The sequence below is a fragment of the Varroa destructor genome, unplaced genomic scaffold (assembly GCF_002443255.2).
Source record: "Varroa destructor unplaced genomic scaffold, Vdes_3.0 BEIS01000001.1, whole genome shotgun sequence".
In the NCBI taxonomy this organism is placed as follows: domain Eukaryota; kingdom Metazoa; phylum Arthropoda; class Arachnida; order Mesostigmata; family Varroidae; genus Varroa; species Varroa destructor.
This window is the reverse complement of record NW_019211454.1, coordinates 72,826,408-72,849,062: the sequence shown is the minus strand read 5'-3', so window position 1 is coordinate 72,849,062 and position 22,655 is coordinate 72,826,408. Positions and strand designations below refer to the sequence as shown.

General features: G+C 40.4%; 1 protein-coding gene and 1 long non-coding RNA gene across 6 annotated transcripts; both read left to right on the top strand.

Annotated features, from left to right (window-relative positions):
* Nucleotides 1-1,090: 1,090 nt before the first annotated feature.
* On the top strand, nucleotides 1,091-22,645 carry LOC111243459 (aquaporin-10-like). 5 transcript variants are annotated; one of them, XM_022789060.2, is made up of 9 exons: nucleotides 1,091-1,313; nucleotides 1,701-1,890; nucleotides 10,339-10,471; nucleotides 17,118-17,238; nucleotides 17,601-17,696; nucleotides 19,535-19,695; nucleotides 21,008-21,090; nucleotides 21,266-21,397; nucleotides 21,810-22,645. In XM_022789060.2, the coding sequence occupies exons 2-9, from the start codon at nucleotides 1,838-1,840 to the stop codon at nucleotides 21,973-21,975; spliced, it is 945 nt and encodes a 314-aa protein (XP_022644795.1). In that variant the 5' UTR covers nucleotides 1,091-1,313; nucleotides 1,701-1,837; the 3' UTR covers nucleotides 21,976-22,645. The 5 variants fall into 5 exon arrangements, with proteins under 5 accessions (XP_022644795.1, XP_022644799.1, XP_022644798.1 ...); XM_022789064.2 differs by lacking the exons at nucleotides 1,091-1,313; nucleotides 1,701-1,890 and adding an exon at nucleotides 7,254-7,414; XM_022789063.2 differs by lacking the exons at nucleotides 1,091-1,313; nucleotides 1,701-1,890 and adding an exon at nucleotides 7,271-7,490.
* LOC147759068 (uncharacterized) lies at nucleotides 11,025-14,527 on the top strand. The gene is made up of 2 exons (XR_015318759.1): nucleotides 11,025-11,284; nucleotides 13,621-14,527. It is a non-coding gene; the product is annotated as an uncharacterized LOC147759068 (long non-coding RNA).
* Nucleotides 22,646-22,655: the final 10 nt, after the last annotated feature.

The window sequence follows — 22,655 nt, the reverse complement described above, 5'->3', positions numbered from 1 at the left end:
TACTGAACCACTGAAGCTATACACATTACTTTAATTAGAACTTAATAAACTTAAAAATATCAACCACATCTGCAAATGCAATTACCTATCGACATATTAGCCAAGTTTAAAGTAAACCTAAAAAAATATATTATTTGGGTGATAGTGTTTCCTGTAAAAACAAAAAAAAAACATTCAGCAAGAGAGCAGTTTCGTTGATGTGTATTGAGCCCTTACTATTTGTTGTTGTGGAGCTCGCAATAACAACGATAAAAAATGTTAGAAATATTCGTTTTCGCCGATCGCGCACACGAAGTATTTGAGAGACTGGTCAAATCAGCTAAGTCGTGCCGGTCATTGAAAGACCATGGCTTTACTTCATCGATGGCACAGAGTTCTGCTTTTCTTGCAAAAGGAAAAGGGGCAAGCTTACACTTTAGTCTAATGAAATAAAAATTCTATCAGTACGTACTATACGAATTTGTCTATAGGTAAAAACACTTGTAATTGGAAAAGACGTCATATCTATATAGGCGATCATCATAATATTGCTGTGAACATTTGAGACGTCGCTGGTTTGCATATATATAAGATATTTGAGGTAGTAGTTAATATCTAATATTCAATAACGATCAATACTTAGCTTCTGTTATAAGTCTTCTTCCATTGATTTTGTTGTCCGTTCGATATTTCAGCGACGGTACACATGTATTACCTTGAGACAACGCTATCAGATGCTGCGACCACCCTTTCATATCATTTTTAATCAATTATGTAACCATCTTTATCGGTGCCAGATAGTCTTCATGTCATCTTTCCACTATTGAAATAACAAAGTTATTACAAAAGCTGCGTAATCGTCATTTCACTATCGTTGATTAAGCGCACTAGAAGTTACATCGAATGGAAGAAAGCTTCCAATCGATGTTGAACACGTTAACTCAGTGTCTATTATCTCAATGCCCATCTTAATGATGCCGTTTCCGCTATTGTTATAGACAGGAGCTTCCTCCTCCCTAGGTAAACACCGCTTGGACACCCCCTTGCAGCTTCGGTCATCACTAAGCGCTATTCTGGCTGATCCAAGCCAGGCACGGCCATAATGAATTGAACGTCACCAGTGACTGGAGTCGTGTCTACCATCGAGCGTATATGGAATGAGTCCGATTTTATGTGCGCGCGGATAAATGTTCACTTTCAGTAGTTACCCCCATTAAACAGAACTGTATAGGTGAACGAGCTGCTGAATACATTATGGCACGCCGAGCTGCGTTAACATTTCCATCAGCCTATACGGCATTCTAAGCATTATGTACTTCATTACAAAGTTACTTGTAAGTTATCTAATATTAATACTGTAACACACTCCGATTGACCCACTGAAGATTTTAGAGTCTCGCTTCACCCTCTTATCGTCTCCCTTTCTGGCTCTATCTCGAGTAGTCTCTTCTGAACAAATACGTATATACCGGAAGTCTATGCAATGAATCCATAAATGACCTAACTGTTATCATCAGCATTATCGAATCGTCTACGTTGTTGATTTTATGTAGTGATTTCGTTCGACTTTCCCTCACAGTTCAGATTGAAGGCCTAGGGGTTCTAGTTAGGTTCCACGCCAGTTGATACATCTGCGAGAACGGTTAGAAGGTTATGGTGACCGCAAAATGAAGCCGTCAGCTTTGACGGGCAAGGATAATCGGCTACTCTTTTCCTTACAGTATTGCAATATCCAACACGAAAGAAGCAACATCGAGCTGACCAAACTACACCCCTTTACCTGCCACGTGCCGTTGAAGTTCACCTAGTTAGAAGAAAAAGGTAAATAAGCGCGAGGCAAAATAAAAAGGTGACGGCAATGGTCAGGCGCGACGAGCAAAAGCGTACGTATGTGCCTCTTCTTCGTAATGGGTAAGTTTAATTTTAACTTAGAAAACAAAAAATTCTTGATTCAGCAGAGCCTGGTAGAGTCGCCTGACGGCGCCTGTTGTTCAGCAATTATATGGTTGTATGCAGAGTCGAAATTTGCCTTTTATGCTATAGATTGTATAAAAGGGCAAATGCTAATTAGCGTTTATTTAGCATTAGATAATTTAGGAACTAGCCTTAATTACACTGTTGAAACTTACCTTCAGAAAAACCACTTTTCGTAAACAATGTTTTGTCCTACTTTTTAGATTTCGATAGTTTTCATTACTCCTCAGTCAGCTTTTGAATACACGTAAAGATATAGGTGTTATTGTTGTCGAAGAAGCTCATTCAAAATCTTTACGCGAACTCTATTATGCCTCGCTTTTTACTCCTTTTGTGTCTGTCGTTTGTGAAACAACTGAAATCTTCGAACGGAAACAATGTTCTAATCTAGAGATTGTTCTAGTTGAACCCTTGAGACGTACTTCATTAGCCGACTGTCAAAAAGTAACGAACTTCAGAATCGAGTACGAGTACAAAAGTATCAAAGTAAAGTAGAGCAATATAAAGTACATTTTTGTCTGATGAATTTAATTGGTCAACCTGGTCGCATAAGGCACAACGTGCATCATGGACATTATTGTTTACTGCAACAGAAATCTATAAATTATCCTGTAAAGCTGTGGAAATCGAGGACGATCAACAATGCCGTTAGCGAAGCCATCCAACGTATTCTCCGTCCAACGTTTTTACCTGCTATACTCAATGAGAATTATACGACAGATCCTAAAATTGTTTGCCTATCGTCCTAATTGACTGATGACTAGAAAGCCGGACCTAAGTACCATATAATAGTCGGAAGCGCGATTTCGCCTATAGTTCTCCACCCATTCATATTTACAAGACTCTGACGGGCGTCGACCTTGCGACATTGCTAAGTGCTACTAATAGTAAAAGTAATATTTCGTACGTTAACGTAAGTTTCCCTGATTACAGCAAACGTGGTCACATTTTGATTGAGTCTAGATTTTTACATGGGCTCTAATGGAGCGAGACCGACAAATAATCATGAGTTTGAAGCAGCTTGAAAAGTGAAGGTTTGAAATACCTCGCTAGTGCATAGCTCACAAAACTATTCCACTACACTATGTAATTTCTCACATATTAGTTTAAATGTATTTACTTGATGAAAGCGCACTTTTTCCACTAACCGATCACTATATGGTTCAATTTTATAAAGACAGTTGAATCGACAGAGGTGTTTGTTGGAGATAAATGATTTCATTCAAGTGAATGGCTTTTGAAGTGTTCATTTGCCAACCAAGATGTCGATCCCAATGCTCACTCAAGGCGGCATAATGGTTCTTTTCATTGGGATATGTCGTATGAGGGTGTGGACCAGCTCGTTGTTGCCTTCTTACGGAGACGGCTATCTGCCTGAGAACAGCTTAAAGATGACACCAACAAAAAATAGCAAAATACATTTGCATAAATATTTTTAATAACTAATTTTATACGTTTCAGCTTTTACTTAAACGCAACACCGAAAAAGGTAAGCCTCCTTGCCTCTTTTTATAGCCTTTATTCTTCAGCAGTTTAGGAAAATCGTGTTCAGAAAGGAGGCACATTTCTATGTATCGTAGGGTAAATAAACAAAATAGCCGCCTACGTGGGACAGAAAACTCCAGGGGTTACCAAGAAAAAACACTATCTGGTGCAGCATGTGGGTCGCAAGCCTCTCGGAGAATATGTCAAGTATCCCAAATGGCTGGAAAAGGCTTTCAAGACATGTCGTTGTAACAGGATGGTCTACCCTTCCTAATCACTTCGGTGAAAGGCTAGTGTTCAAGCCTCGGGACGTCGAATGCCCTTCCAGATCATGTATCCTAAGATGTCCTACAACAATTTATATATTTAAAGAATATATCCGTGTCGCCATTTTAAAAATAGATAGATCCTGAGGTATGCGAGAACGCGTCGAAAAACTGAGACAGACGGATGCCAAAGAAGCCTACCTTATCGATGTGGGCTCACAAATTCATAAAAATAGTTATTACAAAATCTAAGTTCTATACAAGCCGCAGTTGGTTTTTGTTAGCGTCATTTTGAAACTACTTCTGATCAAATGATGGTCCTTGTACTTTATCTTGTGCTTATAATAGTACATGCAAGTTACGGAAACAACAGCAAAGAAACTAAAGGAAACAAAGTTTCCGACAGTTAATATTACGAACTAAATACTGGGACTTGTAGCTATTCAATTAGCACTTTGAAATAGCGAAAATTTTAATTATCTATTTCAAGTTTCGATTATACAAGACGAAAGATGTGTGGTCGTAAAAGCTGTCTAAGATTGCAAAAGAAGTAATCTAAAGATTGAATTGGGGCCCAAAAACCAAATTGTTCGCGGGAAAAATCGGTATCCCAAATACGAAGATATCTGCTACTGAGTTTAGCTTCTGATCACTCTTTTCATTGTGACGATCTTAATATTTACTTGTTGCTCTAATTCAAGAACATATATATATAGGTCCGTGTATGTTTATTCTTGCGCTGCACACATGTTACAGATACTGTCCCGCATCCCTAGTCCACTTCAGTGGCTCCTATTTATTCCAGTATATTTTTGCGCTTTCGACTTGAGATAACATTATAGAATACAATCTAAATGCCGTTGTTAATTTCGTATCTCAACATAGAGATGACGCAATGGGAACATGTTTACATTGCAGGCAGGTACGCCTAGAGTTCTTTTTACATACAAAGTGTAGAGGAATTTTGTTGCCCAGACGCGATGAGGGCGTCAGCAACGTCTAGTCCTCAGTCGGTACCCATAGACGACTACCAATGTAACGCTGATAGTATCGTAATGCCAAAGATAATAAATTCACGCACATAACAATAATAAGCCAATCGTCCTGGGGAAAAACGATATACTGTATGTAACATCGATCGTTGCCTTAGTAGTATCTGATAGCCCGGCAATTGTCTCGAAGTTATATCATTGGGCAGCTTCTAATGCCCATGACTTCTTTCTGGTGAAAGAGTGTCATAACTGTACTATCAGAATTTATGGTATATTAAACTGACAGATTCTGAAAGACAATTAACCAAAAAAAGGTATACATGGGTCCTTAGACCAACATTAGATTATAAATAGCAAAACGTAGATATAACGATTAGAATGGTTAAATTCCACCAAAGCTTAACCCTTAAAGAAGGTCATCTTTGCGGAGCGTCAACTAAAAACTGCAAACAATGTTTTTAGGACATCAATTTTGTTTTCTATGGTTTACTACTCTGTTGATACAAAAGCATATTTATTTAGCTCCTAGTAATAAGCTTCATTTTCAAAAGAAACTTCAGTGTCCTCGGAGTTTGCGTAACCTGTACATTCTAACCAAACATACTCAATGTAACCTTTAAAATTACTTCTAAAACATGTTGACTCGAACAATTGCCTTTGTACCTCATCTATAGATCCTAGCGTTCAACTTGCCAGGCGTACGTGGGCAGTCGATTTAAAAACAAACTCAATAAATTGAGCAATGAATTACAGCTCTATCGAATTTTACTAATTCCGATTGGCTACTAAATTCACGCTACGATCATGACCTTGTACAAATGGAAAGGATACCTATTCAGACTAATTTTTCCGCCATCTTCATTTGCGACTCCCGACCCTACGTTTCGGCGAAGTTAACCACGCTCAGGCGCACGGGGATATTATTAATGGGTTTTTGCTTCAGTGCTTTCAAGGCTGAAAGCATTCGTATGGATAGTTTTCATATGGCGAGCTCATCGTTGAAAAGAATTTACCACTTACAATGCTGACTAAAAGCTGGCATCCGCCAGAGACTTTGTTAAACCGAAGAGAGACAATAAAAAATATATTTAAAAAAAAAACATATTTACCATAATAAATTGATTCATTCGTTGTCAGTTGTTACAGTCAGTCAACCAGACCGTAAGCACCATGCGCAAACTACACACCGTTAGGCGCTGATAGCACAGAACTAATTTTTACAAAATAAAAATCACGCTTTTTTATCTAAAATTTTCTTAGCCTATCACTAACTCTACCGAGTCAGTGAAACATACCAATTCATGTGAAACAAATTAGTGTGCCCCTTTGAAAAACTCTGAACGTTTCCGGGAAAAAGCTGGTGGGAAACATCAGGTTGCCTGGTCTGCTAGCTTCAGTTCAATAGCCAATGAGATAAACTCAACAAGGCAGAGTGAAACTAGTTGCCAGGTCCGATTTTGGTAGATATCCGAACTAATATCGGGCAAGGTAAGGATAAAGCAACAGATCTGGGGTGAATCACAGAGATTATGCGTCTCTAGTACACAGTCGACGTTAATTTAGCCCTTAACATCACTAGTCCTTAAAATACACGCCTTGTCGTAAAGTGGCTGCTTCTCAGTTGAAGCAAAATAGTACGGAACGTCAAAGCATGGCTGTATGGGTGGTGTCCTTTTTAATTTATTCTTCTACGGTGAGGAACTTCCGGTCAGTAAAAAAGGAGGGACGATTCGAATATGCCCTGTAATGAACGAGCCCAACCAGAAACACTGAGGACTTATCTGCTTTTACTATTGAGTTTGACTTCGTCACCAGGTTCCTGTCTATTGCAGGCTCCCAAAATCTAGAACGTATGATCTCCCAAAAAATCATTGCTTTTGTACTTCGACATGCGAAATACTTTCATGCTTCCTAATCAGTAAGCTCAAAGTAGAGTAGATGTTCGAGTACTCCATAACTTTTTTTTTACCACTTTTGACATATATTTATGTGCATTTCGAACATTCTTACCTAATCTAACAAGTCGGATGCCGAAACAGTTTTAGGTAGCTGTTATGGCCACCATATAAGTTTGATTTCGTCAAATATAAGAACAAATGCACGAAAAAGTGACTCAAAAATGTTTTTTTTTTTTTTTAGTTCTAAAGCATAAGACGACAGTGCACCAAACCGGGTACGCCTTTGCCCATTTACCTATAACGGTATCAAAGTAGATTTGTGGTCCCATTCGCTAGATAGGCGTCGCATTGAGTACATCTTTCTGAGTTCGTCCTAGTCGTACAGATCTCTGTATATACCCTGGTACACACGATCTACCATGCACTAAATGCTGAGTGTGCGGATCAGTCAGAGGAATGACTCTGTAATAATATTGAAATGGTAATGCGGAACCTGCAAGCACAAGAGGGAAGGGATGGTGTTTGTGTACCGCAATTACCTATCTCTAGCGTCGTTATCTGGAGAAGTCTCTCGCATGGTGTCTTATCAGGACATAAGCCCGCCGTTCGTTTCTTCCTTCCCTTCCCGTTGAGTTGAGGGCATTTTCGCCCATTCTCCACACTCTATTTGGCAATGGTCATTTAACCGAGCGTGAGTGAGTGGTAACACAATAGAGTGTAACACACTGTGCGGTTCACAAGTCTATCGTTACAACAGCAGTCAGAGAGGCATCGCGGTAGTCCGGCAAATAGCTTGTTTTGAACTACGATAATAGTGAATGTGTGTATGCCTCGGCATATTACCGTCTACTTTAACCAGTTAGCAGTTCTCGTGAGGTTCCGCCTTCGTTGAAATCGTATGCTGCTTATAGCGGTAGTGATGAAGGTAGCACTAACTTTTTTGTTGCTTCGGTTCCAGCTAACGTGAGATAATCCATTCACAGCGTCGATCTTTTACTATATTGCTATATATGCCGTTGTTCGTTTTGTTTTCTGCTTTTCCCTATTCTACGCGCACCCTCTAAGCGAACTGACACTGTCGCATGGCGCTATACAGAGAGTCAGTGCGTCGTCGGAAAGCTGACATTAGCAAAAGCTTCGTTAACATTTCTAACTGCTCTAGAAGAAAAACCAATTCAAAGACAGTGCAGCGACAAAAGTACTAACTTTTTGGTTATTTCTTAAATAGAATAAATAAGTTAAGAGGTCGAAAGTCCTTCAACTTTCCTCTGCAGGCAACTTATCGAGTTCCGACCACGGCTATTATGTGCAGGTCACATACCAAATTGTCAACGCATCGTTCTATGTTAATTCAGCCACTGGGCGCTAATCTATGGCAAGCATGCTATAAGTACAAAATACTTATGATATACATTTCATGGTCGCGTAATAACCTCTTGCTGTGTTAGCATCTGGACAGTGTAATCATGTTGCTTAAGTTACTTCATTACTAAAGCTGCTTAAAAACGTAGAGACAACTTTTTAATGATTACCTAATGAACTTAAATCGGTTATCGGATTGACTTTTGAACTACCTTGTCCGTATTATAGAAAAGAGTCGCAATTTTTTAATAACAACAACACCTAGATTTAACTCTTAGATTTCATATTTTGGCCAGTAACTCTTATAAAAGACCAACCTTTCGTTCCTCTCATTCGTACATATCCAAGGCCAATTTATTCTTTCTCCTTATCGTCTCGGACCTTTGTACTTTCGAAACATCGTTTATTTTCCGAGCAACTTGGCTATCTATAATCTATTTAATTTATTCAGGATCGCTTAGCCTTCAGTTATGCATATTTGTTGTCGAAAAAGTTCAGTACAACCGTCAGCATCAATGAAGTTGATGCTATCAAAGACGTGATGAACGCAGACACCCATTACGCAAGTTGTACTATAAATTTATCTTATATGTTTGTAGTTATTAGCCCAGATTCGAAGGAAAAAAGTAAAAAGCTCTCCTGGAGATAACTCAGTTCCTTGACGAGCAAACAGCGTCCGTGCGCTTGTCTAAAAAAATATGTTAATTTTATTATTTTTTGCTACAACTAAAAAGGTGGCCACACTGTATGTTTTATTTTAATTTACACAGAGTACGAGTCTATTTTTGCTTTCAAAATAAACATAGATCGGGGCTACTTAAAATATACAATAAATTAACACACAATTACTAGCTGATTTACTGTGGAACATTTATGTGTTTCGTTGCTGCAGATGACAGGCACCCAACAGGGGGCAATCTTGTATTTCCTCTTACATCGACAGACACAAAGCTACTAAAGCCAGCTCACTGATTCCTAATTTTCTAGTGCAGAACGATACTTAGTTAAATGCTAAATATATTTTGTCATTTTGACATTGCAAGCGAGCCCGTTTGGGGGCTGTTGTATTCTCTGTAACCAGAAATCACACATGCCTCATATTTTCATTAGTTCTAGAATATTTTTTCGGCGCCCGAAGTGCCCCACAACTTCCGGCTTTGGAATGGGCTCAATAGATCTTAGGTTCTATGCTATAAGTATAGGAGCTTGCCTGAGCTTTTGTCATATAGGAACTTCATTACCCAGCCTCAAGACGTAAACATCTTGCAGAGCACGCGTTAGGTTGACTAGAATAGGCATGCGTAACTAACATTGTCACAGGTCTGCAGCTGATCGATTCTACTGCGTCCTGATAATTTTTGACGTTTAAAGAATGATGCAAGGTATCTTCTCTGAAAAATTTACAAGTACGAAGCGGTAGCGATTTTAAGGATAGTCACTGTCGTGAAGATTACGTCCAAATAGAGTTACAGTAAACTCTCAAGATTTGCCATTTATCGTTATATGTGCACGTAAGGAGATGTTCTCCTTCGAGTATCAGTGGTGCCTGATGCCCATCCTGATCTGTATTCAGCAAGTTCTATGCAAGGGTATCAACCTTTAGTGTTACCACTTTAATGTTAGAGACGTTTCGTTATGTTTGAATTCAGATATTACACACCAACTATCTTGTTTGAAGGATCACCCCAGTTAATATTGATTCGTTACCGTAACCACCTATCAGGGAGACAATATTGGTTTGACTAATACACGGACTTTTTCGAGCTGTTCAAGTCTTTCGTTTCGCCGCAGGCAGAGAGGGTGAGGCGTTAAGCCTGGCGCTGGCTAAGATCTCGAGTTAAGCGTTTAGCTGAGAAAAAGGTTTTACCAAAATATTTTTTCTATATCAAACAAAACACAACTGCCAATTAACAGCTAAACAAATATGTCACAGATAAAAATCCAGCAAGTCGCCAAACAAATTGCTTCTCTATCAGTCTACCGCTATATCAGTACCTATTGCTTCTCTATGCACTACCAAAACTAGGCGAGTTTTAATAGCTTGTGTCAGAATCGATAACTCATTTTCGACATTAGGTGTCAGATCAAAGAGATAACAATATTCGACCCACCGATATCAGATAAAGTTTGGCTAAGAACCATGTTTATGCAACGAAGCTCTAAGCTTTGCTTCTGTTTGGTATGGACTAAAACTTAAACTGTAGTTTGTTGATTTCGGTTTTGGGGCTAGGCCCAAGATTAAGGCCGCGTGCTAAAAACGGCAAGTTTCCTTGCTTGATTAAATTTGCGCTCTATCTCCATCTGTGTGTGTATCTCTTTATATCTCCGTTCCGTACCCCCGGGGCGTGCTGTTAACTCATTGTGAAATGTCTCTAATTGCAGATTGGGACGAAGATCGAACAGAAAGCCCACAAGTTTTGATCCCGAGATGTATTCATTTTTAACTTATTGCCGAATCGAGAAGCCGTATGTGCGGGAATTTCTTTCCGAATTCATCTCTACCTTCATCCTAATGGTGAGTTGGTAGCCTTACCTTTCTGCAGGCACACTTTTGACCTTGTTTGATGGTGTACAGATAGGGAAAAGGGGCAGACGTTTGAGCATGCTGATACTTCGGTAGCTTGATAGACAGTCGTTCTCATATATCCGCTACATACCGGAAACCGGTTTGCAGTAGCTCATACAACGCGCATGCCTTGTGTTAGAAGGACTTATGTCGCTTACTTCGCAGTACTTATAAAGGTGTGTACTTATGTAGTATTTGACTATGAGCTTTTAATTCATTCGCAGGTAGAATGGTAGAGTGTTCGAACGGTATCACTAACAGCTATGAGCGCATGCGATATGTATGACGGACTTAAAAGACTTTAGTCGCTTAGGCTAAAGTGTTAAATGGAAAGGGAGATACGCGCCGGTCACTAAAATGAGGCGACGTCGTTTGAGGAAGAATGAAGATATTGAAAGGCAATGAGGTAGAAAAAGTGAAGCGCAGTAATTACTGGGAAAAACAGAACGGCGTCAAGGAAAAGCAACGGACGTTCGACGATCATACTATCAATTTAGTAATGATCTCATTTTATCGGTACCCTACCCGTAATTCGTAAAGTACTAACCTCGGTAACCGTCCAAACGAACCATTTAGGAGAAAAAGAAGACGCATCAAAGTGTGAAGCGACGGCTCTTGTTAACAAAATTATCTAAATGGACTTCTTATGAACCGACCAGTGGGCCAATGAAAGTGTCAAAGGCTCAACGCTGATCGAAGACACATATTGTGAAGGCATTAATGCTCGAGTATTGATCTATAAGAGACGCCGTTTATACATACGTAAGGCAATGCTTACTATCTTGTGCAGATAATTTAGGCGTTTATGCGTGGCTTTGGGACTACATTACTATTATATTTTTCCCATTTTATTCTCTTATAATTCCTGTATTTCTAATAACAGGAGGTCAAGTTTTTGTCGTATCCCGAACTAAATGAAGTCGCATCAGATATATTCTAGCCAAACGTCTCTATCTACCGGTAAGGCATAGGAGTACCATTATATATACACATACTCTAAGAGTGGCTTTGAAGATACAGCCCTAGTCGCTCCTGACTGGCCTATTTCGAAGAGTTCCTGTAGGTCAAACTATTAACTGAAGTTGTCTACAGTAGACATTTTTGTGTGATATGGGCATGTTCTGCGTACTACCTCAATGTGTGTTTTACCTTTCCATAGCCCTTGTTGTTGTCTAACCAAATTTACATGAATCCAGGTAAAAAGAAAAGGGTACGGCTTTTGTTCTGATACATGGAGCTCATCGTAATCTGACAGTATGTGGTTACACAAAATAGCTGTTTATTAAAAAATAAGTTATTCTGTTATTTAGCTTGAATAGTTAGAGCTTTGAACAATTAAATAAACGAAGAATCCTGGCGTCAACAAAATCCAGTTGGAATAGTTGAATTACCTGGAAATAATTAGCCCATCTTCAAGGTTTTTCATTTTTGGCGATAGGTGATTTTGAACCGACCCTACTACAGTACAGACCTATGCTAGTTATTGTGTGCTAAGTACAATTAGACCTGGTATCTGTGTATGCAAGTTAAATGTTAGAGTAGAAAAATCTTATGAGTATGCAAAGTTGCTATGGGTAAGCTTTAGACACTGTTTAGTGTTAAGAGATTTCGCATCGAAGAGATTACTGGCACATGCCTCTTTGGCGAGATCACCAGTTATCGACTGTCCTTAATGCCAGACAAAAATAATTTAAGAGACCGTAGTGTAATTAAACGAGCGTCTGGCTACACTTGCCATTCATAAATGATAGTCTTCCCCGTGAAGAAGGAGCTTAGACCACTTTTCTTCGTTCATTTTCATGCTCGATAGTTTATCTGGCACCTTTTTTTCTTGGTAATCCGCTGTTCGTAGCATCTTCAGAGCTGTTGAGTAGAGCCGCTAATTTACGTTAGCAGTATATCTACTACAAGCTTTGTGCTTCATTTAAGCAGCGAACGCCATAGAAGCCCTAAAACTCTGAACAGTCTCTTTGAAATCATCACAAAGTTCAATGCATCCAACACTGCCTCTTTCGGTTATCGACGTCGCCTACCCGAACATATTAAACTTCTACACATCAGAAAACGTGATACACAATCAGACCAAAACCACTCGGATACGCATTGCGTACTACTAGGCGAGTCTATGTTTGTATCTGTGAGTTTGTAAACATGAATATACGTGGGGATCGTCTCTACCTCTCTAACGACGGGGAAGTCTAGCGACATCTTTGTTTTTTGCGTCTCGATGGGCTTTGATGAGGAAGTACTATAGTAAAAAAAGCAGATCGGTCCAACATCGCTTATGTACCTAAGAGTAGCAGCGAAATTTAACGATTAATTATAGTGTAATATGGAGGAAGTTTCGTGTTTTTAGGCAGTCGCCTTGAGAACGGTTGGCAATTTGTGTGAACACACAAAGAAAGCAAAACAATAAAATAGGCAATAAAGGATGGTTAAGATAGGTGTTCATACGTAGAAGTGAGCGGGTATTGCACGTGTGTGCTGCTACATGCTACTGCAAAAATCAAGCCACTCCGTTCCATAAATACAAGTGTTTTGGTAATAGCGATAACCTTAAAAAATTATTGAATATCAACGAACTTATGATCTTGTTAGCTACTCGTTTCTCACAGACGGAGGCTGGCAGTCATCGCGCCGTTAGGCTATCTCATGCGGATCTACCGCGCAGTGACTTCAAACGTTAACGCAAACAACCGTACTTGCCCAAGTTTTCCCTATACTATTCGGCTCTCTATCTCGATCCGAACATCTATATTACTAACGCACTCGAAGTCATATCTAGCTAACCCACCCCAACCGGCAAACCCTCTTGCCGAACAATTTTAGATAATCATTTGAACAGAGGATTATGGCCACCTAGTAATAGCGGTAGAAACTGAGTGTCTATTCGGTCGTTGCATAGGGCCGCTTGCTGCGTTTCCTTTTCTGGCCGCAGATATACCACATTAGCGCAATTCCCTCAACGTCACCGTTTTGGCGGCTTGCTCTATTCGATGGAAAGCGTGCTCTTACGACCAACGCCTGTTTATTTAGCATTCATAAGCTTTTCTCATAGAGGATCTGTATAATGGACATCTTACCGCGCATCATTACAGCGATGATGACAATGATCACAACGATGTTTTTTGAAGAATGGACTAAGACGTGCACATCCACCAACTAACAGCGACGGCTACGTGAAGATTGCGGCAGTACGGCTGTTGCCTTTTCGAAGCTAGAACCGCCGCAGCACCGACGACAACGAAAGCGCGGTCTGGCAGGCAGGCTGGCTGGCAGACAGACAGATAAGTGGGTACGGACATAGTCCTGCATTCGTACAAATGAGAGATCTACGAATGACCTTGCAGCTGCCACAGTGGCTATCGATTTTCTGTGAGGAGACGCTGAGGCGAACGAACGAATGAACGGTCAACGATACGAATTGATGATCTGCTAGCGGCGCATATGAAGACAACAGTTCAATATGTCAAACGGTGAATTATCCTATATTCGCTGATGATGACGAAATTTCTCAAGCGTGAAGATTGCCGGCCGCCCCGCTCATTTATATATAAGCTATGGTATTACATGGTTAATTACGAGTGGACAAGGCTAACCAACAGGATACATTGCTACAATGTGGTTGGATTTGTATTTCAGGATCGATTCAGGTGTTTGTCCGCTGTCCCTTTGCGTGGTAATCATTGAGAGAAGTGTCATAAACATATTCCCTCCGTATCTACAGTTCCACAAAATTGTTCTATATTGAAAATGATGCGAAGCATCGTACTACAATTTGTTGTCTAACATAAGTTAACAGGAGTGACCGAATCGCAAGGAATGGACATTAGATATAGTATATGAATGAACGTAGCTGGATATTACCGGAACTAGAAACATATCTGGCTATAACGAAACACACTGTCTTAGATATAGGAATGTTCATTTCCTTGTTGAAACTTGCTGTACTATTACCAAAAGTTGATAATAAAACATTAGAAAGATGCCATCATCGAGGAAGTAGTTTAACTCGTACAGGTCCATCTAGGTATAAAAAGAGGATTATACGATAGGTCACTTTGAACGTCATGCCTAATTGTTCTCATCTTTCTTACCGAATCGTCATTTTGTTGTTGTTGTTGTTGTTGTTGCTGTTGTTATTACTATCGGCATAAGGCAATGACGAAGCGATTAACGAAGTGATTCAATTACAATTTCGGCCCGGCCATATTATAGCTATGGGTACTGCTACATCCCCGTTTTCTCACCCAAGATCTGAGAAAAGCCATGCAGTGACAGTAAACCTAGGTAATAAATGCTAATAAATGTAAGGATAGAAATAACATACGGATAAAATTAGTAAATTGTATAGACTAGCTATATCTTCTATAGGTCGTTCTTTCTGGTGAAATGCGGCCATCGTTTGTTGTAGACACAGGGGAAAATAGCAAATGGTTGTGCTTACTTAATGTATGATGACTTCATAATGCTTTTCAGAAGCTTTACCATGACGCTTGATCCTCCTATAATACGCGCGAGCATCACGTGCGTATGAAGTGCGAGACTTTAATATAGTCATATAGATGTACCTTTAAATAACGCGCTTCTTTTTACCTGCAAATACCTCTAGACGGATCCTTATCGTTAGGTTCTACTCACTCTGCGTTCTCTATTTGACAGTGTTGCTTCTTTCTAAACCTATCAATAATATAATAGTTCTCTGCGCAGGCTAACGTTCAATGTAAACGTTCAACAGGTTAACAAACAAATATAATATTTATTTTCTCTAAATTTATTATTAATGGGTCAGACGTATATATATATATGGGCCGAATGGGTTATAGTTCCGGAATTGAATGAAATTAGACGGCCTGCGATAGTGAGTTACTTCGGTTGGATGAGTCATCGGAGTAGAATTATTGTTCTTTGTCGCTAGTAGATAAACGCGGGTGAAACAAAGTCGGTGCGCACCATTAGCGAGACGAGGAGTGTCACAAGATCTCTTTTTCCTTCTCATGTCCCCCCCAGTATCGATCGCGAATGAACGCCAGCTGTGATGCGTATCACCCCTGTGTTCCCCTTTGATGGGTAGGAGGAGGTAGGAAACGTAATGCGGACTCGTCCGTAGTAGACGCTGGTGTCGCGCTCGCAGAATAGTCGAACTTCTATAAGGCAAGCTCTAAAGATGTGATGGAAGACGGCCCTTGGGCCCTCAAATCCCGCAAATCGTCGGACTACCCGCAAGTCGTCGACTTCCTTTTCGGACAACTTCGATTTTAGACAGGAAGACCTCGGACCACTTTACATTAGTGTGTGTGCTTTGTCCTAAGAACGAAAAAAACATTCGACGAAAACACCACGGTCTACTTGAAGATTTTTGGCAACTTAGCAATCTTTAAACACACGAGAGAACGGTCTCCTACGTGTTTGAATCAGCCACCGTCTACCTCGTATTGGCCATCCTAAGCAAGAGGAAATCCTTCGAATACGATCCTCAATATACAAACAAACTCGCTGGTTATGTTGTTTGAATTGCGTTTGACGCTATATGTATCACCTATTGTGCGCCACCAGCACGCCTTTCGCTGTAAAGCCTCGGATAAAATGAAAATCAGAATGGGTTTGTGTGCCTTGTGTTGGGCCCTGGCCCGAGCCTATCGACGGCGGTCGAGCAAAAACATCACTGACAATAAGCAGTCAATCGAAGGCCGTTGTTACCAAGATAACAACTGAGGACTGTAAACAATAAATGGCACTCAGCTGCTCCTGGGTTTGCCGAGCGTTTACAGATAGCGCCATTCGAAACAACGACTATTGACGGTCTAGGAAAACATCATACAATCACTATCTATCGCTGTATAAAAGGTGATTGGACGCATCACCTTGCGTACGCTGTTTCTTTTCGCGTAACATTATAGAACCGACTCTGAAGGGAGTGCGTAACCGTAAACAGGGACGTTGTAAAGAAAAAAAAAACATTTCATGCTGCATAAGCATCCTCCACCGAGTTGTTACATTAGCTGATTTTATCTTTGCTATTGTCCGAAGGCCAATTATGTGAAGTTTGCAAACCTGCTATCCTGTCACATAACGTCACGGTGTAAAACGCAGCGCTAAAAGTCTGTATTTCTCAAGAACGAAGCACAGCTGTTAAAGCGAATCTGAATAGAATCTCAACTTAGTATTCTTTCTGTAACAGCTATATTTCTAAACTAAAAATTTATCACTCGTTATCAATTTGAACTTTTTGCTAACTTAAGTAGAATGCTGATAGTGATTTTTTAAATCGATGGAAGGCCTCCGGTTAAACATGACTCGACTAACACTTAAGTTTTATTGCCTCCAACTTCCATTGATTACAGTGTCACAAGTTTGCTAACCTAACATGCATTAGCTTATAATAAAGACATGATTGGTACACGCTGAGTAATCACTTTATAGATCTGACATTAATTAAGCGTAACGATTTCCGTTAGCTCTTTCCGGATATATTTGGATCGCCTTGGATCTACCCTGAAGTCGAGAAAAGCTTCAATCCATAATTCGATGTTTTAGTTAAGAATATATTGGACATTTCACCGTTTACTTCATTAGGTGATTGAATCTATTCTAGGTGATCGGTGAGTCGGCCATGGTCCATCTCGTCCTGAAAGGAGTGAAGGATGTGTTCGCCGCTGTCTTTTGTTGGGGCATCGCGATCATGCTCGGTCTGCTCACTGGAGCCTCCAACTCCGGTAAGTCATTGTCATATGGTATATTTATGCAGTTGTACCGCGTCAGTGTTTGCTACGACGGCAGTTGCTGGTTCGAGCTCTGCAGGCAGACGCATGCCTCTGCTGGGCATACGGGTACTTACGGGCTTGGTATCAGTAAATAAAATGCCAAAGGAATACATGTGAAGCTACATCTTTTATGTAGCCTGCTCAGACAATGCTTTAAAACCAATACAAGCGCTCATCGTATCAATACACAATCAATGTACGCAACATTTAAATTACCGGTAATTTCTGTTTTCTAGCTTTTAAATCATATTACATTGTATCATTACATGTGTGTTTGATTCATGTTAAATTGAAGTCGTTTTTTTTTATTACAGGTGGTCACATCAATCCGATTGTGACAACCGGTTTTGCTTCTGTGGGACGATTCCCATGGACGAAAGTTCCTCACTACCTTCTTGGACAATATCTAGGTGAAAGAAAAAAAGAACCAAAGCCTTTTTTTCAACTATTAGATGTATAGGACATCATTTCAGATTATATATGCTAGAAATTCCAACGGCCTGGCCATTTCTTGTTTATAAGTACGTATCTACGCATCGTTAGTACTTTGTTTTCAAGCGGAACTCGAGCGATATGTGGTACAAAAAGCGAAAAAATGTTGTTTCTATTATTTTTTATTTAGGTCACATATGCAGAGTCAATTAAAGTATCTTCAAGTGACAAGAAATTTTAGGATCACTATATATATATATATATATATGGGCCAAGTACGCTCTTTATAATACCACGGCTGGCGTCGGAAGCTGTTACAAATTCAGAAGTATCAGTAGTGATCGCAAGAAGTAGGACTACGTAGTCTAATTAAGCCAATACTCTTGGATAAATTTGAAATGACCGTAAGGCAAGGGTGTGGGTGAACAATTGCGCAGTGCAGATAGTAGGTCAGTTCGGGGGGGGGGGGGGGTCGCTGGATATTACGAATCGAGTTCCCAGTTATCTGTACTGGGCCGTTGGAGAATTTCAGCATGTATTATTATCGCATTATGCCAGAGGCAGTGTATCGGGAGTTGTCGAAAGCGACGGCGAAGTGACGACGGACCGACTGAACGGTGCCTAGTGGAAGACTAGGAGCCCTTATGGCAGTCACTGCTGCGGAATAGCTGCAGTGAGTGAAGACAGTGAAAGGTAAACGTCGTCAAAAGAACTGTGTCCTGATATCATGAGGCAAAATGAAAGCTGACTCTTGTGGCCAAGATGGGCGTATTAGCGTGTCGGTCTCTAATACCTGCCTAAGTGCGCGTGAATGCTTCGCCGGGCTGAAATGTCTGGGATGAATGAAGTGTACTTGATGGCTTGAGCAGGATCAGCGCACAAATTTGAGAAGAAGATAGATGCCACTGATGATGTCTACAGTAAAGCGGTCCACGTCAGCAGAAGTAGATGGCGTCCGGCATGATTGTCACAGCGATGGCAGCTGATGTAGTGGATGTGTTTCAACTTGTAGTAGTCGTATAGGAGGAGGTTTGGTTGATGGAAATGCGGAAAGATCGCTGGTATGGAGGGGAGAAGTAGGCACGCGGACGAATACGACAGACTGGCCCGTGTATCGTCCGGCCGGTTAGACTTTCGCTTTGAAGTTTACCTCAGATGTGGGTCCAAAGGTGACTTTAAAAACGCTCGAGTTCAAAGAATGCATGTACAAACACAGGCCTCGCTTTGATAGAATCGCTAAATGGCAAAGTATTACAACGAAAATGCGTACCATAATCGACGCTGCCTTCGTTTAGTGTCCTTCGCTTCATCGACGCATATCATGGTGTGTCTTTGTGGAGCCTCGCAGCGCAAGCCGTTGCACAATGAGTGTTACATGTTCGAAGGTGTAATTTTGTCACATCCTGCACAGATCTTCATGTAATAAGCATTTCCAAATGACAAAAACAACTTTCATCAATGTAGCGCCTGAGACAGACGGTCATCGACCATAGCAGTCGACCACGCACACGTTCGCAGTGGAAAAATTAGATGAAACAAGTGAAAATAGACTTAAGTTAGGTGAAAATGTATGGCGGAACTTCCAGTTGGAGTCCTGCCTAACGTCTGGTAGTTTGTGAAAGATCTGTCAACCTGTAAACAGCCGTAAAAATGCTAGTATTTTGTGATAATTAGTGCGAGCAACGTGTGTATGGACCGCTGGCTAGAATAGAGGCCGAAAAGTGAATTGAAGTTTCAACCTATAGTAAGTGTTAGCAGGTATAAATTTAATGCCTTATTGATAGTCTGATCTTCGCTGCTCGTGTCGATATTTTAGGCTCATTTACTGCCTGTGCTCTTGTTTACGCAAACAATCGACCTCTACTAAATCACTTTGATGGAGGAAATCGAACAATTCTCGGACCTAACGGAACAGGCATTCTCTGGACGACCTTCCCTGATCCAAACGTGCCCATAGGAGTTTGTGTACTGGATACCGTATGTACTTCAAACCGACATCTGAGTAAACATGAATTAAACATCGTAAACGGCGATCGTTTTCAAAGCGCTTATTATAGTATAGTTATCATGACACCCATTCTAGGATACTAACATTATTTCTAAACGAAGTATTTGGCGACTAGAAAATTCGGCCGTACAGCAGTATTATAACAAAAATAACATGGAAAATTTGAGTCATTTAAACGGTGCACTCAAAACTGCATTCTTCAGTTTGTTTCAGAATATCTTTAAAGTGTATATCATAGCTATTCTTCGTAATATTCTACTCTCTCTGAACTTAACACTAACGTAATAAGTTGTTAACTTCGCCGAGGAGCGTCTATTACCTGCAGATTAAATAGGTATGGTTTTGAAAAAGCAAGAGTTTTCGCAAGTGTCTGTGGTGTTGCTCAGCGCCATAAAGGCGATCAAAACAACAACAAATAGTTCTCGTTGGAAGATGAGTAAATTTCTGAATAGCTGAATGGTCGAATGTCGGAAACAGTGACAAAATAAGTCGGTTTCAATGGGCGCTATGGTTTTAGCTGTAAAGTTTAGTAAGTCTGAGAATCTCTAAGCAAAGAACGTGATGTAAATATACAACTCGCCATAAGACATCGACAAAAGTCGGCCAGCTTGTCCTTGAAAGGCCGTGTCTGTCACTTGACAGACCTTTCAACTACCCAGAAGCCCAGCTGAATTGCCACTCGCAATGTTCTCATTATAGCGTTATGAGGTTTCAACATACACCGTTATCCGGGCAACAGATAGGTCCAAAGTGTTTTTTTAGCTCTTTGAGACTAGTCAGCACGGCCGTATTTTACAATATGAACAAAACACATGTGAAAAATCACCGCAATTGATATTTTCATTCACTAGAAGTGCGAGAAAAAACCGCATTATAACATCCTGGGAAAAGTCAAAGTACATTGGATTCGAATACAGTAGACAGAGCATTCGATATGGATAGTACTTGTCAGAGGATGGGCTAGCTTTTAGTAGTCGGTGTAAAGATATTGCTCAGGGACATAGTTGGCCAAATATACACATACACAGAAACGCGTCTGCAGCCACGCCCAGGCGCAATGGCGAAAACACACAGACACACATGTACATACGCGTAAATTAGTTTTCACTTTCAACAGGTCTGCTTCCTTTTTTGGAAGGAGGTAACACATGCCTTACGAAGATCCTGCGTTGCATTTAGACCGACGACATTTATACGTAACAACTCAGGTGCACCTCGAATTATTAAGTTTACGTAGTCGATGTACTAATCCGTAGCGTGGATTCTTCTCTATCGTTTTAGGTTATATGTTCGGGTTTGCTAATGTTTGGAATACTAGTCATTATCGACAAGGACAATGGGGGAGTTCCTAATTACTTGCACAGGTGAGTGTACAGACAACCCCGATTCAACTGCTCGTCTATGTTTATATCCATGTACAGTGATTTATTTATGATTCGAAAAATTCGTATAATTAAATCTTTGTGTTACTATGAAGTACACCAACTTCTAGCGTAAAAAAACGCTGAGTTTAAGGTAATAATTGCCCATGCTTTTCAGCTACCTCATCGGTCTTCTGGTTATCGCAATCTGCTGGGGCGTTGGGTCCAACTGCATGGCCGGTATTAACCCAGCCAGGGATTTCCCACCAAGAGTCTTCGCTACCCTTATAGGATATGAAGACGCACTCAGGTAATTTTTATGCGTAACAATCGAAAGTGTCAACATTGACATGAAGCGCCGGAGGGCTTATTTCCAGACATTGTCCCCAGAATTAAGCCAACCTCTAACAGAGTAGTACCGTTGCGTCAAAAGACTATAGACGTATCACCAATGGCTAATTAAAGGTTGTTGATCATGGTTATAGAGTGACGGAAAAGTCCATTTCAAATGTGGACTATTCAGGTCAAAATGTAAGTCAGGCTGCAGCAGGTCATCAAAAATAAAAATTACCCCCTATATGTGCCAGCGAACGCTCACTGCAGCCTTTCATACGTGTATGTTTAAAAGATGATTTATCATCTGATCTGAAAGTCCAACATAATCATGTAGGCCGCTTGTAGGGTGCTGCTCAATAAGACTAATGTTGACGTACTCGTTTTAGTTATCGTAATTTCTGGTGGATTCCGATGTTCGTATCACACATTGGCGGTACGGTCGGTTGTTACCTGTATGAGCTAACGATCGGTGTTCACAAGCCAATAAAGATGGCGCCACTTGCTGAAATCACTGAGCTTAAAGAATACTCAGCTGAACAGCACACGAGGTGACGAGCTCATTCGTCGACTTTACGACCGCATCAAAACCGCACGACGACGAAGATTAGCGACAACGGAAGCTGTCAGCCGACAAGAAAAACAGCCCCGAGAGTGAAAGAAGAAAATCATACTCTTTCAACAAGATTTTCTAAACAATCAATTCAAACAACGAAGTTTTCAAACAATGGTCAATGATTATATGAGCAACAATAAATTAACCAACGGTATACGAGGGTAAAATTAAATATACTATATCTTCACTAATTGCCCAGCAAAATTATGTTGTACTCAAGTGTTCTGGGTACAAATCTATTCTGTTAGTTCGCATTGGCAGCCATTTAATATCACCATAGTGGATCGAAAATTAATAGAACGGTCATCGGTTTTCTACTACGAACGAGTGTATTTGTATTATGTTCGGACGTCGGACGGTACGAAAGGTGTCGCTCAATTCGTTTGAAGCATTGACATGTGGCCCTTCATCATGGCCCTACGCATGTCTAGGGCGACATCTTGGCAGAGCCTCGTTTCATATTGCCTAATCATGAATAGCTTGAAATGGATAAGTGTACAACAAACATCTATATTATACGTTCAATTACGGACCCATGCACTGTGTTTAAGCATTTAGCGACGTACCATTTGCTATAGCGATTTACAGGTGAATAAAGCTTTCGGTATACCTCGTGTCT

Coding starts and splice junctions, on each gene's coding strand:
- LOC111243459 (XM_022789060.2), top strand. CDS start 1,838: ATGGTCAGGCGCGACGAGCAAAAGCGTACGTATGTGCCTCTTCTTCGT. Junction 17,239..17,600: donor CACTGGAGCCTCCAACTCCG/GTAAGTCATTGT, acceptor TTTTTATTACAG/GTGGTCACATCAATCCGATT. Junction 17,697..19,534: donor CCTTCTTGGACAATATCTAG/GTGAAAGAAAAA, acceptor TCGATATTTTAG/GCTCATTTACTGCCTGTGCT.